General features: G+C 49.3%; 1 protein-coding gene across 1 annotated transcript; it reads left to right on the top strand.

The window, feature by feature from the left end:
• The first annotated feature begins 6479 nt into the window (after positions 1–6479).
• On the top strand, positions 6480–12965 carry St6galnac1 (ST6 N-acetylgalactosaminide alpha-2,6-sialyltransferase 1). The gene is made up of 9 exons (XM_051159292.1): positions 6480–6540; positions 9605–10122; positions 10842–11010; positions 11105–11276; positions 11674–11812; positions 12047–12150; positions 12360–12449; positions 12527–12626; positions 12774–12965. The coding sequence occupies exons 1-9, from the start codon at positions 6480–6482 to the stop codon at positions 12963–12965; spliced, it is 1545 nt and encodes a 514-aa protein (XP_051015249.1).
• The last annotated feature ends 7817 nt before the right edge of the window (positions 12966–20782 follow it).

Raw genomic sequence — 20782 nt, 5'->3', positions numbered from 1 at the left:
GTTGTCAGAACTCTGAAATTCCCAGGAGACAAGCTCTCCCTCCAGCTGGCACAAGCTTCAGCTTTCTCCTTCTTCCAGAATGTGGCTCCTGGGGACATTCCAATTTTTTAATTTTCTTTGAGACAGATTTCTCTGTGTAGCCCCAGCTGGCCTGGAACTCACTCTGTAGACCAGGTTGGACCCAAACAGAGATCCACCTGCCTCTGCTTCCCAAGTGCTGGGACTAAAGGTGAGTGCCACCACCGCCTGGCAACATTCCAATTTCTTCAGGTTTGTTATTTCAACAGTCTGATAGCCCCAAGGGAGGGACAGGAGTGTCCCTTAAAATGTCTTCATTCTTGCCAGGGCAGTCACAGTAACTCACCCCCGATGGCCCTCCCCATCCATGGCATCATATTGCAGGGGACCCTCTCAGTGTGCAGGTGCTAGCCTCCGTGTCAGCAGGAAGCAAGAGCGACATAAACCCGGTCCTGACATTAGCAAACACTCAGGGCTACTGAGCTCAGCTCAGGGTGTCAAAGAAATCCCTGACTCGGTGGACAAGGGCAGCTGCTCAGTGTCCGCATTTACTCCTTCTGTCTCTTCTCCCAGCAGAAGATTTAGGGGAGGGGAGAGGTGATCCCACAAACACAAGGCCATAATCTCAATAGGCAGGTGAGATTACTTGATGTGTAAAAACATGTGCCACACAAGATGACCTGAGCCATTTGAAGCTGGGAACGCAGTGTAGCGTGTTATCCCAGAACTCCTAATGCCCGGCGGAGGTGGAGACAGGCGAGCTCCTGGGACCTGCGGGCAGCTAACCTGCTTCATGAGGCAGCTAAACAAGACAGACTCTGCCTCACAGGAAGAAGAAAAGCGAGGACAACACTGAGGTTGTCCTCTCACCTCCGTAAGCTTGCTGTGGCTCGTCAGACTGTACAGCAAGCTCCTTCAATGGTGCAGCCACTTAGGCCATTTTAGAGTGTGATTGTTTGATTTCGGTTTCTTGCCATGAAGTTGTTTGAGTTCCTTGTACGTCCAGCATACTAATTCCTCGTCAGGTGGAGAGCTGACCAATGTTTTATCAGGCTCTATGCATTACTCTGAGGTCACAGCAGCTTCTCCGCTGGACCTGGTCCCATTCCTCCACATTGGTTTTGGGCATGACGGTCTTGGCATCTGATCCAAAATGGGTGTTCTCCAGTTGCTCCATGGTTTAAAAGTTTTCATTTGGATCTTTGCTCCATTTGGGATTGACTATTGTAGATGGGGAGAGACAGGGGCCAGATAAGGAGAGACAGGGGCCAGATGGGGAGAGACAGGGGCCAGATGGGGAGAGACAGGGGCCAGATGGGGAGAGACAGGGGCCAGATGGGGAGAGACAGGGGCCAGATGGGGAGAGACAGGGGCCAGATGGGGAGAGACAGGGGCCAGATGGGGAGAGACAGGGGCCAGATGGGGAGAGACAGGGGCCAGATGGGGAGAGACAGGGGCCAGATGGGGGGTCATAGAGGCCAACTCTTATTCTTCGGCCTGTGGATATCCAGTTCTTTCAGCACTAATAATTTAGCTGAGACAGAGTCTTGTTATGTAGCCCAGGCTAGCCCCAAACTCCCAGTCCTTTTACCTACCTTAGCCTGTGAGTGTTGGGGTTAGAGACATGCACCTTATGCCTGTTAGCACCGTTTGTTGAATGGCTTGTGTCTGTCTAAACTAAATAAATGAATAAAGAGATAAACAGATAAATAAATAAATAAATAAATAAGATTAGTTAAGTCATTGAACCATCACACAGATACAGTTAAAGCCACCCAAATCTTGTGGATTTCCCAGGGAAAACAAGGCTGGAGTCTGAACAGCAGATCTGAGGGATCCTGAGGGAGCCCACCGCACAGCCAGGAACTCTAGATGTGCCTTAAGGGTCCCCAAGGGATTTTGGACATCTCAGGCCGATGAAGCAGGTTCTGGAAGGAAGAGCAGCTCAAGGTCAAGGTTAAGTCCGGAAGATGAGGGAAGACCCAGGAGGGACCAAGGACGGGACGAGTAGAGCTGAAGGATTGAGGGGGTGCAGCAGCACACAAGACAACTTGGACGTTCAGACGGGCCATGGCACACAGACCTCGGGAGGGGTGAAGGGGCCAAGGTGATGGTGAAGACAGGGCTCCAGGAGAGATTTGGCTATGCCACTGGCCCTCACTCAAAACACAGCAGGTAACACTCTGTGGGCCTTTAGAGTCTGTACCAGACTGGGGAGCACAGATGCAGGGTCCCTCCAGGAATCAAGGGAGCCTTTGAGTTCTTATGTTCAACCGAAGAGCCGTCTCTCGCAATGGCTTTATTAGTGAGTGGCACTGGATCTCCTGGTTTTGTTTGTTTGGCTTGGTTTTTTTGAGACAGGGTTTCTCTGTGTTATCTTGGCTGTCCTCGACTCCGTTTGTAGACCAGGCTGGCCTTGAACTAACAGTGATCTGTCTGCCTCTGCCTCCCTAGTGCTGGGATTAAAAGCGTGCGCCACCATGCCAAGCATGATTATTACTTTTATTTATTGACTTATTTTTGGTTTTTCAAGACAAGGCTTCTCTGTGTAGTCTTAGCTGTCCTGAACTTGCTTTGTAGACCAGACTGGCCTCAAATTCACAGAGATCCACCTGCCTCTGCCTCCCTGAGTGCTAGGATTAAAAGTGTGCATCACCATGGTTTGCTTTACTTTTATTCTCTTAAGATTTATTTATTTTATGTGCATTATGTACATTTATGTTTTGCCTGCATGTATGTCTGTGTGAGAGTACCAGGTCCCCTGGAGTCGGAGTTACAGACAGTTGTGAATTGCCATGTGAGTACTGGAAATTGAACCTGGGTCCCCTGGAAGAGCAGCTAGTGCTCTTATCTCCTAAGCCATCTCTCTAACTGCAATTATTACTTTTATTAAAAAGAATATAGGGTCCATGTTCATGAGAACTCCCCACCCCAATCTGTGTGATTATGCCTGTATTTATGCGTGCATGTGTGTGTATATGTGTGTATGTGTGTGTACGAGTGTGTTTTACAGGGGATCAGATCCTGTGTGTCCCTGACTGGCAAATGAACTAACTACCACTGAACTACCCTCCAGCCCCTAATGGTTATGTATGGCTGTGGAGGCTGGAGGTGGAATTCAGGTGTCCTCCTCAGTCGCTCCTCACTTGATATTTTGAGGTGGAGTCCCTCCTGAGCCAGTGAGCATTTTCTCTACAAGTCCAGCCAGTGTGTGTGTCACAAGGAAGGAGCCAATGAGGTTCCAGTGCTACCAAGGGCCTCTCAGGATTGCAGGCTTTCTTGTAGTTGCTGGGGTTTGAACTAGCGTCCTCAGCCTTGAGCAGCAAGCACGTTACCAGTGGAGCCATCTTCCCAGCTCCCAATACATTATTTTGGAGTGCAATATCCCGTGCCTTTATCTCCCATGTAGATCAGAATAATGTAATTAGAGGGGGATCGTCGGCAAGGACTTTGCTCTGCTCTCTGAACTAGAGGCTTTTGAGAAAAGTCCTGTGCTCAAGGCCAGCCCTGCATGTGCACAAGGTCAGGGCCCCTTGGAGTCCGAACTCACAGAACAACCAGTGTCTGGAGACCTTTAAAACCTTCGTTGAACTCTGTGCCTGAGAACAAGGAAACGCCTATATATACACCCACATAGACACAGCCAGTAGATATAGGTATATTTAATTATAAAGAAGTAAGCAAAACTTAATTATGTAATTTTGTCACCACCCGGGTCATTTGCTTCGACTTCCCATAAAAGTTAAACAAGTCACCAAGCAGTTGGAGCATCTACAGACAGGAAGTCCTTCAGAGTCACCGTGCCCACAGATTCCAAAGAGGGGCTCTTGATCCGTTCACACAGCCGTCCCTGTTGTGTGATGGAGAAAACCCATCCCTTGGGCTGTGTGTGGGTGTAGCTCAGTTGGTAAGGTACTTGCCTAGCATGCACGGAGCCACAGGTCTGATTCCCAGCACTGTACAAACTGTCCATAGTGGTGCACGCTTGTAACCTCAGCATTTGGGAAGGTGGAGGCAGGATGGTTAGAGTTCAAAGTCATCGTGGGCTACACAGTGAGTTTGAGGCCAGCCTGGGACACATGAGACACACACACACACACATGCGCATATGCATATGTGTGTATATATATGTATATATATTTGTATGTATGTATGTATGTGTCTTCATAAATATGCACACTGGAGAGACGACTCATCAGTTAGGAGTGAGTACTGGACTTGCATAGGATCTAGATTTTATTTCTAGCACTCACATGGGCCTTTAACCTCTATGAGAGCCTGAATTTATGTGCACATATTCACACACTGATATAATATAATTTAATAAGAGGAGACCTTAAAACAAACACTGTCACACATGTGCGTGGTAGGCACGTGCGCGCGCGCGTGCGTGCATGTGTGCGTGTGCGTGTGTGTGTGGTGTGTTCCAAGGAGAAAGGCCCCTGTTAGGCAACAAGGGGCCCACTCCTATCAGACAATTGTTTAGAAACCCTAAGAGAAGTTGAGTGTTTATTCTTTCTTTCTTTCTTTTTTAAGATTTATTTATTAATTATTATGTATACAGTACTCTGTCTGCATGTACACCTGCAGGCCAGAAGAGGGCATCAGATCACAATGTAGATGGCTGTGAGCTGCCATGTGGTTGGTGGGAATTGAACTCAGGACCTCTAGAAGAGCAGTCAGTGTCCTTAACCTCTGAGCACCCCCTGGAAAGCCAGAACAAATCACTTTAGAAATAGAAATAGTTTAGTTTAGAAATAGAAAAGCAGGAAATACGATGTAACCAAAAAGCTGGCCTCCCTCCCCTGGGAGGACCTGGGAGCAAAGGTTCGCAGGTTCTCTGCCCACTGCGCAGGCTGAATTTCTCCAGAAACGAAAGGTCCAGCCTGTCTTCTGCCCCTGACAGCAATGATGCCCAATTGCCCAGGTCCAATTTCTGACCTTATTCAAATCTGCATTCTTGACACCCACAACGCATGTTATAGGGTCTGCCTAGAGCCAACATGCCTTGAACACCAGATCAATGCAGATGACAAGAATTTATTGTAATCAAGCTGCTACTGATTGATCAGGGCCACAGATCGGACTCAAGCGCTGGACTGTGACCCTGAACGGAAGGTGTATTTAAAGAATGACACCATAAGCACCTGTGCCAAGGTTCTTGTTTTTTCTTGAGACAGGGTTTCTCCATGCAGCCTTGGCTGTCCTGGACTCTCTTTGTAGACCAGGCTGGCCTCCAAATCACAGAGATCCGCCTTCCTCTGCCTCCCGAGTGCTGGGATTAAAGGCATGCACCACCACTGGCCAGCACCTTCTGCTTATCTTGGGCACACATGTCTCTAGCCATGCCTGCTCCTACCATTGTTTTCCTCAGCTATGTGCAAGAGACCTCTTGAGGCTACGTGAAGGAAAAAAAGAGAGAGCAGGAAACAGACAGACGGAACCTTTGAGCACTTCCCCTCACCTGCCCACATGATTGGAGGAATCCTTAACCTGTCTGACTCCTGGTTTATCTTACCTATAAGGCAGATTGCTGCTTTTGACGTCTGAGCAAAGCTCCTGGGATTATTCCCCAACACTGTACAAAGCATCGGTGAAAACCACAACTCAGGGGCTGGCAAGAGGGGGTTCAGCAGGTGAAGGCACTGACTATCTGGGTCTCCAGGACCCCCAGGGTGGGAGGAGAGAACCAACACCCCACCCCTGCCATTGTCCTCCGACCTCACAAACATGCCATGACATTTGTGCCCCTTCTCCCGAAATAAGTTAGTATAATGGCCAAGTGTGGTATTGCACAATTTTAATCCCAGTACTTGGGAGGCAGAGGCAGGTGGATCTCTGTGAGTTCCAGCCTATCCTGGCCTACAGAGTGAGTTCCAGGATGTACAAGGCTATGTAGAAAAGCCCTGTCTCAAACTCAATAAATAAAAGCTAGATCGCTCTCACCGCAGTTAAGAACACATGCTGCTCTAACAGAGAGCCTGGCCTCAGTTCCAGCACTCATACTATACCTTACAACCAACCCCCTATAGAGGCCACCCCAGGGCATCCAACACCTTTTCCTGCTTTCCACAAACACTAGGTGCACACATGGTGCACTTACATACATGCAGGCAAATCAGTCATACTCACAAAAAATTTTAGATATAAATAAGATTTTTTTTAAAAAAGCATAACAGAAAGTTGAAATGAGTTTTTAGCAAGCATTGGTTCTCCTAACCTTGAAGTCCTACGTTGTTTGTTGTGTTGTCTGAGGCAGGGAGTTGTGCAACCCAGGCCCGCCTCTAATTCATTACGTAGCACAGAGCGACCTTCAGACCCTCATCCTTCTACCTCCATCTCGAAAGTTCGGGGATCACAGGCCATGCCCTTAGATCCAGCAAGGACATGAGCTTGAACAACAGCATTTGGCGTGTGTACAGCAGATGCTGTCACCTTGACGGCATAAATGATACGCTCTCATGGTCATCAATGACGCACTGGAGTCCCATGGGGGAAGAAAGCAAACCTTGTCTTCCTGGCGTAACTTATCCAAGAGTGGAGTTCTGTACTTCACTGTCCCCATGTCTTCTGTCCTCTGTCTGTCTGCTGCATGAGTCTGGATGTACGCCCTACCTGAAGGCTGTCTTCCGGACTGTCCGTTTGTCTGAGTCTGTCTGAGAGTGACTGCATGTGTCTGTCCCTAACAAAGGACTTTGCTCTGTCTTTTTTTTTTTTTTTTTTTTTTTTTAATTTTATTTTATGTGCATTAGTGTTTTGCCTGCATGTATGTCTGTGTGAGGGTGTCAGATCTTGGAGTTACAGACAGTTGTGAGCTGCCATGTGGGTGCTGGGAATTGAACCCGGATCCTTTGGAAGAGCAGTCAGTGCTCTTGACCACTGAGCCATCTCTCCAGCCTCACTGGCTCTGGCAGACCCAACCTCCAGTATTACAAATATCATTCTTTTTTTTTTTTTTTCCTTGAGACAGGGTCTCTCTGTGTAGCCTTGACTGTCCTGGACTTTCTTTATAGACCAGGCTGACCTCGAACTCACAGGGATCCACCTGCCTCTGCTTCCCAAGTGCCCAGGCATTCTTTTTTTTTTTTTTTTTTTTTTAAGCTTTATTTATTTATTATCTATGCAGGGCTCTGCCTCCATGTACACCTGATGGCCAGAAGAGGGCATGAGATCACATTATAAATGGTTGTGAGCCACCGTGTGGTTGCTGGGAATTGAACTCAGGACCTTTGAGCCATCTCTCCAGCCCACAAGTATCATTCTTTGCCAAGCAATAGCCAAATATTATGCTCATCATTTATGACACATATTCATTTCATAAGATTTCATCCAACCTCTGTTTTTATTGCTTTCAGCAAATGATGCATAAGCTTTGTTCTCTGGCCCAGGAGCACCAAAGAGTCCATAATTTAGGATTATAGCTACGCAGTAACTCAGGTTGTAAAAGTTGGTTAGATGGGAAATTTGAGATAAGTAATTGTTATGCTGCACTATTAAAGTCAGGTTAAACAGGCTGAGTACACAGTAGAATACACAGTCTTAAATCTTATATGATCTCAAGGTAAATGATTAACTCTGATGTGAGCTCTGGGAAAAGTTCCGGTCTCTAAGGTGTAGTAAATATTTTCATAATATTGCCACAAGAGGACATAAGAAAGATGTCAATCAATCAAGTGGTGTTCACTAAATGTTGGCTCTACGCAGTGTGTGTGTGGGTGTGTGTGTGTGTGTGTGTGTGTGTGTGTGTGTGTAACAAGCACTTCCATTTTGTTTTCATTTAATCAAAGGGGGAAAGTAAATTCAAACTCCCAGGCCTTGGGGACTTGGGGACTTCCCAATAGCTGAACAGCTTAAGTTTTAAGGAGACAGTTGTCTGCATGCAATCACCTCTGAAACAACCTCTAAGTAGACAGTGTCTGTGTCCAGCCATCTCAGGGACTTCTCCATCTTGCTGGCAGGAGTAAACTAAGTTCATGTTCCCAGGCCCAGGAGCCCCCTCCTATCTGGATTGGTGATAAAATGTAACAATAACTCGGCACAGATGTGCCAAGCATGGTGGCGCACGCCTTTAATCCCAGCATTCAGGAGGCAGAGGCAGGTGGATCACTGTGCACAGTGGCCGGCAGGCAAATGTGGAGCTGAGCTTGACTTCCTGATCTGCAGGCAGAGAAGGTGGCTTGGGCACACCCCCAGTGACACACCTCCTCCAACAAGGCCACACCTCCTAATCCTTCCCAAACTGTTCCACCAACTGGGGACCAAATTGATCGGGGCCAATCTCGTTCAAACCATCATTGATGCCTTCAACAAACTCAGATAAAAGTAGAAAAACAGGGGTTGGGAACATGGCTCAGAGAGTAAAATGACTGCTGCATAAACATAAGGACCTGAGTTCAGATCCCAGCACCCACGCCACCCACGAGGACCTGAGTTCAGATCCCAGCACCCACGCCACCCACGAGGACCTGAGTTCAGATCCCAGCACCCACGCCACCCACGAGGACCTGAGTTCAGATCCCAGCACCCACGCCACCCACGAGGATCTGAGTTCAGATCCCAGCACCCACGCCACCCACGAGGACCTGAGTTCAGATCCCAGCACCCACGCCACCCACGAGGACCTGAGTACAGATCCCAGCACCCACGCCACCCACGAGGACCTGAGTTCAGATCCCAGCACCCACGCCACCCACGAGGACCTGAGTTCAGATCCCAGCACCCACGCCACCCACGAGGACCTGAGTTCAGATCCCAGCACCCACGAGGACCTGAGTTCAGATCCCAGCACCCACGCCACCCACGAGGACCTGAGTTCAGATCCCAGCACCCACGCCACCCACGAGGACCTGAGTTCAGATCCCAGCACCCACGCCACCCACGAGGACCTGAGTTCAGATCCCAGCACCCACGCCACCCACGAGGACCTGAGTTCAGATCCCAGCACCCACGCCACCCACGAGGACCTGAGTTCAGATCCCAGCACCCACGCCACCCACGAGGAGCTGAGTACAGATCCCAGCACCCACGCCACCCATGAGGACCTGAGTACAGATCCCAGCACCCACGCCACCCATGAGGAGCTGAGTACAGATCCCAGCACCCACGCCATCCAGCGTTGAAGTTATTTTTATAAACTTGTGCTTGTTTCTCTTAGTTTATTTCTTAACCTGGCTATCACACAAATAACTGAGACTTTCATAGTACAAGGCTTTACAACACAAGCTGAGCAGTCTGCGTCTATTCTTAACCCTCTATGCTACTCTGTCTTACTCCTCGGAAACATCCCAGCGAAACTTGCCCTTTGTAGCTTTTCTCGGCTCAGCTCCAGCTACTTCCTCCTGATCTTCCTTGGACTTCTCCCCGTGGCTTAATCCCCAGGCTCATCTCCTAACTCCTCCTCCCCTGGCAGGCAGGAAGTCCAAGCCTTTTTTCTACCCCCTCCCCCCCCACCTCATTGATCAGCTAAAAGCTGTTTTATTGACACATCAGGGGGACAATTGGGGAGCAGAGTTTACACAACATTTAGACAGGAAATCAGAATGTAAACTACACGATAACCTTTGCCTACAATCCCGCCTTCATCAAGAGTTCTCTGTCTCCAGGTATCAGTTTAGAGCAAACAATGAAGAAAACCGCCAGGAAACAGCACAAAAGGCTGCACCCCACAGACCCATCATGGCACGGCCACCCAGAGTTCAAGACAAGGAGACGACCTCTGTCAGGACAGAAGAGCTGGGCCTACAGAATCAGGACAGAGAGGCAGGCCGGGGAGACGAGGAGAGGGAGAGGAAGTTGGAGACCACAAGGAAAGCACCAGGGAGGCATCAGGGCAATGCAGAGCCTGCGGCAAAGACTCTTGATGCAGAACAAAAGGGCAAAAAATGGACAGTGACAGGAGCACAGTCACCAAGGCTGAGAAAGAGACCAATGGCCACGGGAGCTGTCCTAGACAGGGAGAAAGTGGCCCCGGCCACCCCATCCCATGCCTCTTTCCCACATGCCACCACACAAAAACGCCAAAGGCTAAAGGCCGCCAACTTCAAGTCAGAGCCTCGGTGGGATTTTGAGGAAGACTATAGCTTGGATGTGGGGGGTCTGCAGACGGTGAGTATGGGCCTCCCCCCCTTACGATGCCCCAGTCCCAAGCAGCCCCTTCCTCCAGGCTCAGCTTCTGGTCTTTACCTTGTGACACACACCACGCTCAGCCTGACACTGCTATTGGCATATCCTTCCTTCCTACAACAGCAAAGTTGGGGAGCAGAAGGCGGGTCCAGAGTCTGGACGGCTCAGAAAGGTGTGGGTGGGAAGGGGTTTAACTGAACCTTTGAAGAAAGCCTGGGAGAGAGAATGTGGCTGGCTCTGGGGTGTGAGTCCTTATTCCATGACTGTGGGACTAGAGGACAAGAAGACACAACCTTGTGCCCAGCTGCTCTGCTCTCAGGAACATTGCCGTCCCTGGGAAGCCTGCTCTAGAACCTTCACTCTCTTCCAGGCTGAAGAAAGCCTGTAAGCACTCAACCCCATGCTCCCTCCCTGATCTTTCTCACCCCTACTGTGAGGGCAATATTGAAAACCTGTTTGTGGATATATACTGCCCCAATAGTGCAGCGGACACCCCGTGTGTGAGGGAGCTAAGGGGGCCCATTTTCTGGGACCAGGTGGGCCCAGACATAAAGAGTTATGCAGTCAGAGTGAGGTCTAGAGTGAAAGGGAGAGTAAGGAGGAACAGGAGCTTTCAAACTGTGAAGGCCAGCCCAGCCCCTGACTGACGGCTGTCCTGGGCCACTCCCTTACCTGACCTTCACGTGTCTTCCTGCACATAGACCTGCCCTGACTCTGTGAAGATCAGGGCATCCAAGTCACCATGGCTACAGAATATCTTTCTGCCCAACATCACTCTCTTCCTGGACTCTGGATGCTTCACTCCGAGCGAATGGAACCGGCTAGAGCACTTTGCGCCGCCCTTTGGCTTTATGGAGCTCAATCGATCCTGTGAGTCCCTTACCTCAGGCCAGAGGGGGCGGGGGCTTCCTGTCCTGGGTCTGCCTCCTTCCAGGCCTCTGAGTGGAGTCCCGCTCTGTTCCAGTGGTAGAGAAGGTCGTGACCCGCTTCAATCCGGTACCCCAGCAGCAGCTGCTCCTGGCCGGACTCCCCTTAGGGACCACCAAGTGCATCACCTGTGCTGTGGTGGGCAATGGGGGCATCCTGAATGACTCACATGTGGGCCAGGAGATAGACAGCCATGACTATGTTTTCCGGTATGTTCTCCCTTCCCAGCCCCTTGCCTGCAGATGTAGGGGTGGGGGGTGGGGTATTTGGCAAGTGCCCCCATATCTTTATCTAGAAAATGGAGTGTGTCTACAACTCCTGTGGTCTCCCACTATGTCCTTTCCTACCCACTTCCACAAATTTCTGTCCTCCATTCACACACTCTAGTTTGATCTTTATTTTTCTTTCTTTCTTTCTTTCTTTCTTTCTTTTTTTAAAAAAAGATTTGTTTATTTATTATGTGTACAGTGCACATCCGATCACATTACAGATGGTTGTGAGCCACCATGTGGTTGCTGGGAATTGAACTCAGGACCTCTGGAAGAGCAGTCGGTGCTCTTAACCGCTGAGCCATCTCTCCAGCCCTAGTTTGATCTTTCTCTGCAGACTGAGCGGAGCTGTTACTAAAGGGCACGAGCAGGATGTGGGGACTCGGACATCCTTCTACGGCTTCACTGCCTTCTCTCTGGTCCAGTCGATCCTCACATTGGGGCCTCAACGCTTCCAGCACGTGCCTCTAGGGAAGGTGAGGAGAAAGGATTGGGCCCCGGCTGCACAGCCTCTACACAAGGGAGAGAGCCTCGCGTGTGGCTGGAACCTGGGTCATCACAAGCTTTGTTCGTGTGAGGGCAAGAGTAGTGAGCACAGCCCCTCAGGCCAGGGGAGAGCCAGTGGACAGTCTGGAGTCAGAGTCTGGCCAGGCCCAGCGTAGGCTTCTCAAGGCAGGGCTCCTGGTCCACTTCCTGGTTTTGGTCTTCAGGATGTCCGATACCTACACTTCTTGGAAGGCACCCGGGACTATGAGTGGCTGGAAGCGATGTTTTTGAATCAGACCATGGCAAAAACCAAACTCTCCTGGTTCAGGTATCCACTTTCCTACTCTTACCCACCCCCACCCACCCCCCCCCCCCCGCCAGACTGAGCAGTGAGTGGCTGACTTCAAAGGGTTACACAAGGTGGGGCCGCTGCTGTGCCACCCGGAGGAGGGATAGCAGTCACACCATGACCCGGACTTGGCCCCCCAACAGGCCTGGTAAGAAAACGGGGCCTGAGTGAATCTTCTCTGGCCACAGACACAGGCCCCAGGAAGCCTTCCGGGACGCCTTGGACTTGGATAGATACTTGCTGCTGCACCCAGACTTTCTCCGCTACATGAAGAACAGGTGAGGGCAGAAAGCTCGCAGAGGGGCCTCGGCCCTTGCGTCCTTGCCGGCTCCTGACAGTTGGGGATTCTGGACAGGTTTCTGAGGTCAAAGACCCTGGACACTGCCCACTGGAGAATATACCGCCCCACCACTGGCGCCCTCCTGCTGCTTACAGCCCTCCACCTCTGTGACAAGGTAAAGTTGCAAACCCCGGGTGGGAACCGGAAATGGGCGTGCGCATGCGCTCCAGACCCCTAGGGACAGGAGCAAGACAAAGAAGGGACAGAGAAAGCCCCAGGAGACAGCCGCTGCAGTTCAGTGTCTCCTCCAATCTTCGTGCAGGTGAGTGCTTATGGCTTCATCACCCAGGGCCACGAGCGCTTCTCTGACCACTACTATGACAGAACATGGAATCGGCTGATCTTTTACATAAACCATGACTTCAAGCTGGAGAGAGCGGTCTGGAAGCGAATGCACGACGAAGGCATCATCTGGCTGTACCAGCGCCCACAAAGTACCAAGGCAAAGAACTGAGCAGAGGCCAGACCTCAGGGGTCCCCTCCATCCTTACAGCACAGTGTAAGACTTCCTCAAATGCCCCTGCTCATCCTCCCAGGACTCAAACCTGCCCTACGCCCTTCGACAGTCCCAAGGAACAGCTGTGCAGTGACAGGGCTTTGGAGTAAAAATCACTGCAGGCTCTGGTAATTTCTTTTTTTTTTTTTTTTTAAATCAAGGATAGTGTTTATTTGACAACATAGTATTATTTCATACTTTTTTTTATTAATTTATTCTTGTTACATCTCAATGTTTATCCCATCCCTTGTATCCTCCCATTCTTCCCTCCCATTTTCCCCTTATTCCCCTCCCCTATGACTGTGCCTGAGGGGGATTACCTCCCCCTGTATATGCTCATAGGGTATCAAGTCTCTTCTTGGCTACCTGCTATCCTTCCTCTGAGTGCCACCAGGTCTCCCCGTCCAGGGGACATGGTCAAATGTGAGGCACCAGAGTACGTGAGAAAGTCATATCCCACTCTCCACTCAACTGTGGAGAATGTTCTGACCATTGGCTAGATCTGGGAAGGGGTTTAAAGTTTACCACCTGTATTGTCCTTGGCTGGTGCCTTAGTTTGAGCGGGACCCCTGGGCCCAAATCTGCCTATCATAATGTTCTACTTGTAGGTTTCTAGGACCCTCTGGATCCTTCTACTTTGCTATTCTCCCATGCTTCTCTCATCTAGAGTCCCAATAGGATGTCCTCCCCTCTGTCCCAGTTTCCTGGTAAGTGAAGACTTTCATGGGACATGCCCCTTGGGCTAGTATGCAAATTGGTAATTTCTTACTCAAACCCCACAGTTGGAATTTGAGCCAAACCCCAAACATTTCAGTTCGCCTTACTTTACTTTTCAAACTCTGTCTTCAGGTTTTTGGACTCTGGAACACACACACACACAAACAAAACAAAACAAAACAAAAACAAACAAGCAAAAACACTAAAGAACAAATTGAAGTACTACGTCATGGATGGAAGAAAAACAAAACAACTTTATTTAGACTTAACGCTCTGTACCAAAGAGCTTGCAATAGGCTCGGTGGTGCAGTAGCGGCTTTGGCCGGCAGGGGGCTCTCCTTATAGGCGGGAAGAGGTGGTTATGGTCCTGCTTTGCAGTGTTTTGCAGGGGCAGGGCACAATGGGGCCAGCCCAGCACTCCAAAGCAAGAAGCTAGTGCAGGCCTGAGAAGGCTGAAGTGGCAGAGAGTGATGCAAGCTGTGAGGGCAGCCTGAGATGCAGCTGGGCAGGCAGGCAGGATGCTCCCAAGGTGGCCAGAGAGGCTGACTGAAGGTGTGTCTGTCCAGAGACGCCCCCTTTCCATGTGTCCTGTTCTGGACAGCTCTGGGACTAGCAGGTGGTATTGGGGGAGGGTGCTGCAGAGACCACTCTGGAGAGTGACACTTCTCTGGTCTGAAGAGTGACAGTTGCTGCCCCTGCCAGCCTCTTCCCCACCCATCACCACAGCTCTGCAGGGGTGGCCACCACATTCAGTCAGAGCCCAGAGAGAAAAATAGCATCGGTGCAGGGAGGTCCTTCGCCCAAGTTGGGCCAACGTCCCATTCCGTGGCTTCATTCTGCCTATATCATAGAATACACAGTTGACCCACTCAGGAAAAAACAGGCAATAGAATTAGAAAACACAAACTTAGTGGTACAAGCTGGGCTAGAAGATAGATCTCCTAGGTTCCAAGCCATCACGGAAGGAGAAAAGTTAGTTAAGATCATCGTCGTCATCATCATCGGGCTGTGAGAGATGGCTCAGAAGTTAAGAGCACTGGCCGCTCTTCCAAAGGTCCTGAGTTCAATTCCCAGCAACCACATGGTGGCTCACAACCATCTATAATGAGATCTGGTGCCGCGCCGTCTGCTGGCGTGCAGGCGTACACCCTGGAAGACTACTGTATCACAATAAATAAATAATTTTAAAAATCATCATCATCATGACCATCATCGCCCCAGAGCTGGCTCAAGGGCTAAGAGCACATACTGCTCTACCAGAGGATCTGAGTTTGGATGCCAGCACTTATCTTAGGCAGCCCCCAACTGCCTACAACTCCAGTCCCAGGGGGTCCGTTGCCACCTTCTGGACTTTGCAGCACTTTCATTCATGTGCATATACCCACACGAGGACACTCATACACACGTCTAACAATGTTTATTACTAGGCCTATAATTATTATTATGACAGCATTTTCTAACCTGGTAGCAATCAATCAAGACACAGGCGCCTGTTATATTTTAAAGCAGCCTTAATTAACCTGGGGCAGGACAAATATTATTGTCTCAAACTCCCTCCCATAGTGGGGCAGGGATGGGATCCCTGTCCCCATCCCATGCCATCTGCTTCTAATAATTTCTAGCAAGCTACCTCCCATCCATCATCCCATATACTTGCTAATGTTCTTCATCTGGGCCAAATCTCCATCCACGTGGCTGGCCATGTGCTCCTCTCCCATCTAACCCACGATGGCGCAACCTTCTTCTCCTCTCCTCTGGTCTCTCTGTTCCCCAGATTCTCTCTCTGTCTCCCCAGCCCAGGACCTTAGCCACGCCTATCTCATTTTCCCTGCCCAGGTGTGCCGGCTTTCTTATTAATTAGCATCAAGATATATCAGACCAACAGGGAGTCAGTCAAAGTCAGGAAGTCAGGAAGAGGAGGAGTTGGGTGGGGGCAGGGGAAGAAGAGACAGAGGAGGGAGAAAAGAAGGGAGGGGGAGAGGAGAGGGAGGAGGGAGGAGGGGAAAGGAGAAAAAAGTGCAGCAGCAACCCGGGACCCACTCTGAAGGAATCTTCTTCCACGCAAACCCAAATGCTCTGAGGATGAGAGGAAATGCTGTCAAGGAAAGGAGTGCTAATGTAAACACGAAAACTATCGACAAATCCCTGCAGACAGGACCTAGAAATTGGAAGTCACAGTTTCACATCTATCCAATAGCTTACACATTTCCCCAGGAATCATCACTAGATAGAAAAGCTTACTATGCAATCTCCATTGCATACAAAATACTTTGCAATGCCCGTGAGCTTTGAGGAAAGCCAAGCATGGGGGCCCTGGAGAGATACCTGATTGGTAAGATCTGGCAGCCATTCCAAAGGATCCGGGTTCAGTTCTCAGCACCCAACCGATGGCTCAGAGGCCGGTTACCCAAGCTCCATGAGGTCTGACACCCTCTTCCGGCTTCCGCGGGCATCCACCCTTATTGATTCATTCGACATACACTCACACAAACATGCGCACATATACATAAATAAAAATAATCAAGATAAAGGTTAAAAAGAACAGCTGAATTTCCAAGAAGGGTCCCAGGGGGCTAACTGGGCCTAGGTTCAAAATGGAGCCCGGTGGCCATTTGATGCCTGGCGGGGTCATGTCTCTGCTCAGTATTCCTGGAATAACAAGCTGAATTCCTGTAACCCTTGCCTGGGCAAGGGGCTGTTTCAGCTCCCAAGATAAACAGGCTCTGGAAAGTCCTATTTTGCCATCAGGACTGACCTGCTATGACCTGTAGCCAGCCAATCAGGATTGAGCATACACTGTTCGTTGACACCCCTCATTTACATAGCTGACCCTGTGGAATCCTGAGGCAGAACTTTATAGGAGGAGCCAGCCCTCTCTTTTTCCCTGTATATTGTTGTTTTCTTTGGGAAACAGCACTCCCTGGATTTATAAACTACTTTTCTTGTTTGTTTGTCGAGACAGGGTCTCTCTGTGTAGCCTTGGCCATCCTGAACTCACTTTGCAGACCAGGCTGGTTTCGAACTCACAGCGATCCGTCTACCTCTGCCTCCCCAGTGCTGGGATAAAAGGTGTGTGCCACCACCACCCGACTGTTTTTTTGGTTTTTTTGTTTTGTTTTGTTTTGTTTTTTGTTTTTTTTTTGAGACAGGTATCCTAGCCTACATTTTTTTTTTCTTTAGATTTGTTTTATTTTATATATGTATGAGGTTTTTGCCTGTATGTATGTCTGTGCACCATGTGTGTTCCTGGTGCCTGCAGTAGGCGAGAGACGGATGGTGAACCCTCTGGAATTAGAGCCACAGATGGTTGTGAGTCACCATGTGGGTGCTGAGCACTGAACCCAGGCCCTCCCCAAGAGCAGCAAGTGCTCTCTCTTAACCTCCGATCCATCTCTCTAAGCCCGCAAATTCTAACTCCTATACACAAGTTTCCTTCTTCTGCAGGTGTGTCATACCTACAGCCCGCTGGTCACGTAGCATCCAAGGAGAAAGACCCAGCACATTTGTAGAGCACAGTGGCATGTGCCTTTGTCATGGGCTGGTTATCCTGGATCCTTTAAACTATATCCACCTGGGAGACCAAGTCTTGTTAGAGAAAGAACTATAAAGACCAGAAAAACAATGAAAGGGAAAGAGGGAGGGCCCTGGTGGAATGCTCTCGCCCTGGCTCAGGCTACACGACACCTCACAGGTGTCAGGCCAGGATTAACGCCAGAATGAGAGTGACATTGGCAGAGCTGATTTCTCTCCTTCTAGCAGAAGCTCCGTCCCGCAGATGTCGCAGCCAGAGTGGGGAACTTGTGGTTTGGATAGGCTGGCGCCACTCTGGGCACAGGTTATGGCTTGTGTGCTGCCTTCTATTTGCCTAAAAGTAGGGCACAGATTTGCAAAGACAAAAGATATCCTGAGCCTCCTCTTCCAGGGAGGACTAAGTTACTGCTTGTGACAGCCTTGGCCTTTGGGCCTGGAATCACATAGCTCTGAGCAACGCAGACAAAGCTCTGGAGAGGTCTTTTCTCCTCTTACCTCAAGGAACCTCTCTTCTGTGCAGACGCTACAACATGGAATTCAAAGACCACTTGAAACTGCTTATTCTCAGAGTGTCTGCCATATTCATATGGAATACACATGTTGATAAACTTTTTTGATTTGAGATAAAGTCTCATGTGTCCCAGACTGCCCCCTAACTCCCTGTGTAGCCAAGGATTACCTTGAATTTCTGATCTTCTTGCCTCCACCTCTCAAAAAACATACCACCACCCAGGGGCCGGGGAGACACAGAAATAAGGGCTGGAGAGGTGGCTCAGTGGTATAGCGCACTGGCTGCACTTCCATAGGACCCAGGTTCGATTCTGAGCACCCACATGGCAGCTCACAACTGTCTGTAACTCCATTGGGCTCTGAACACACATGATATAGAGACATACACATAGGCAAAACACTCATACAAAAAAAAAAAAAAAAAATCAAACAAAAACTCCACAACTAGCTTCAGGCCTAGAGAGGAAGGAAGGAAGGAAAAGGAAATTAAACAAAAGCCCTACATGCTACAGTCCGTTTGATTTATGTTAATTGTGTGTGCACATAAGTGCAGAGGCCAGATGGCCTCTTCAAACGTCGGTCCTCAGGTACCACACTTCCAGCTGTCCTTTTTGAGGCAGGGCATCTCATGGGCCTGCAACTCATTGATCAGGCTAGACTGGCCATCCAGAGAACCCAGATTCTGCCAGTCTCTGCCCCCCAGCACTGGATCACAAGGGCTTGCCACCACAGCCAGCTTTAATTAAGAGGGTGTCTGTTGATGACTGAGCTCAAATGTTGGCACAGTTTTAAAATATATTTTTCTTTTGGGTTCCTTATATCCCTTTCTCCCTTTTCCACCCCAGTCCCTTCCAACACCTCAGCACCAGGTAGGAAAGAAAGAAAGTTAGTGGGGAGAAGGGACCTAGTTTTCCTTAACTACTTCCTGCTGTTTAGGGTTGTCAGGTTTCTTGGGACAAGTCCAGTCCCTTTCAGGATATCTACAACTTCTCGTCAAACTGCATCAACAGCAACCAGGAGAAGCAGAGAGAACATCAGCCGCCTTCTTCTTTCTCGGAGCCCCCAGTCTCACTCTGGGTCTGGCTTTTATCCCCACTGACAAAGACCACGCCCCTGCACGAGGCAGTTCCCAGCTGACAAAGATCGTGCCCTCTCATGAGGCAGTCATCGGCTGTGGACAAACTGGAGCACACCCCACATCCCACACCTGGGATTAAAACAAAAACATGTTTACATATAAACCAAAACTTCTACTGTCGCGGCCTCTATTGGACAGCAGCAGCCATGGCCCTGCGCTAGCCGGTGGCCGCGGACCTCAGCAAGAACATCAGCAAGCTGAGCCACAGCCTCAGGCGCCTCACCAAGCACACCAAGTTTGTGCGGCACATGATCAGGGAGATGTGTGGCTTCGTCCCCTGTGAGCAGCACGCTGTGGAGCTGCTCATGGTGTCCAAGGGCAAGGTCCAAGGCTCAAGTTCCTCAAGAAGAGGGTGGGCACCCACATCCGGGTCAAGAGGAAGTGGGAGGAGCTTAGCAATCTGCTGGCAGCCATGAGGAAGGCAGCAACCCAGAAGAACTGATGCCCTCCTCCCCCAATAAACGTTTGTGCCACACAGTTAAAAAAGAAAAACAGGAAAAACAAACAAACAACTTCCACAACAGGTCAGGTCCTCTCATTTGCCTTAAAACCCTTCCATTTGCAAGACCCTCTATTTGTGTTGGATTGCCACCTGTTTGCCACAGGAGTCCGGGCTGTTCTGTGCAAGATAAAATACCTAACAGTGAGAAGACTGTCTTTGTGGTGATGATGATGATGATGATATGACGGCAAACACGCAAGATGCTCGGCACGTCCTTGTCAGACCCCTCTCTGAAGTTCACATTCCTTACACGTGTGCACACTCGGCATCTCTTTTTGTTTTTGTTTTTCGAGACAGGGTTTCTTTGTGTAGTCTTGGCTATCCCGGACTCACTTTGTGGACCAGGCTGGCCTCGAACTCACAGGGATCCACCTGCCTCTGCCTCCCGAGTGCTGGGATTAAAGGCGTGCGCCACCACGCCCGGCTGAACACTGCTCATTATATAAAAATAAGAAATAAAATTAGATCTATACAGTTGCCCTCTCTATATCACACCATTCTAATCGCATAGCTCTGTGAGGACCTCAGCTCTCTATGCTTATATTTCATTCTTATTTTACTTTTCTTTTTTCCTTTTTGTTAGCTGAGATAATTTTATATAGTATAAAACCGATCATTTTATATAATTAATTAGATTTGGTGCATTAATGGTGTAAACACCATTTTCCAGCTCTATTTATTTCTACCATATGGCCAGGGAGACAGTGGGTAAAGGCACTTGCCACCAAGCCTGAAGACCGGAGCTTAATTTCTGGTACCCACATGGTAGAAGGAGAGAAAGGAGTACAAGTTATGTTCTGACCTCCACACGTGCAAGATGACATGTGTACCCACAGACACACACACAAACACATATACACACATGTATACTCACATAGACATACACAGACACACATGTACACACACTAAACACACATACACACACAAACACATACAAACATACACACATACATACACAAACACATACAAACACACATACACATGTGTACACTCACATAGACATACACAGACACACATGTACACACACTAAACACACACACACAAAACACATACAAACATACACAAACACACACATACATACACAAACACATACAAACACACATACACACATGTACACTCACACAGACATACACAGACACACATGTACACACACTAAACACACACACACAGTTTCTTGATTTACAGTCTAATTCCAACACTCAGGAGGCAGAATCAAGAGGATCATTGCAAGTTTGAGGCCAGCCTGGTCTACTTAGAGAGTTTTGAGCCAGCCAGTGCTACACAGAGAGACTCTGTTCAAAGGGTGAAGAGGGCCCAACCAACCAACCAACTAACTAAATGTGGCGTGGTGTTATCTGGCTGTCACATCGTGGCTCT

Source organism: Acomys russatus, chromosome 16 (assembly GCF_903995435.1).
Source record: "Acomys russatus chromosome 16, mAcoRus1.1, whole genome shotgun sequence".
Classification (NCBI taxonomy): domain Eukaryota; kingdom Metazoa; phylum Chordata; class Mammalia; order Rodentia; family Muridae; genus Acomys; species Acomys russatus.
Note: the sequence above shows the minus strand (reverse complement) of the source record. Positions and strands in the feature narration are given on the sequence as shown.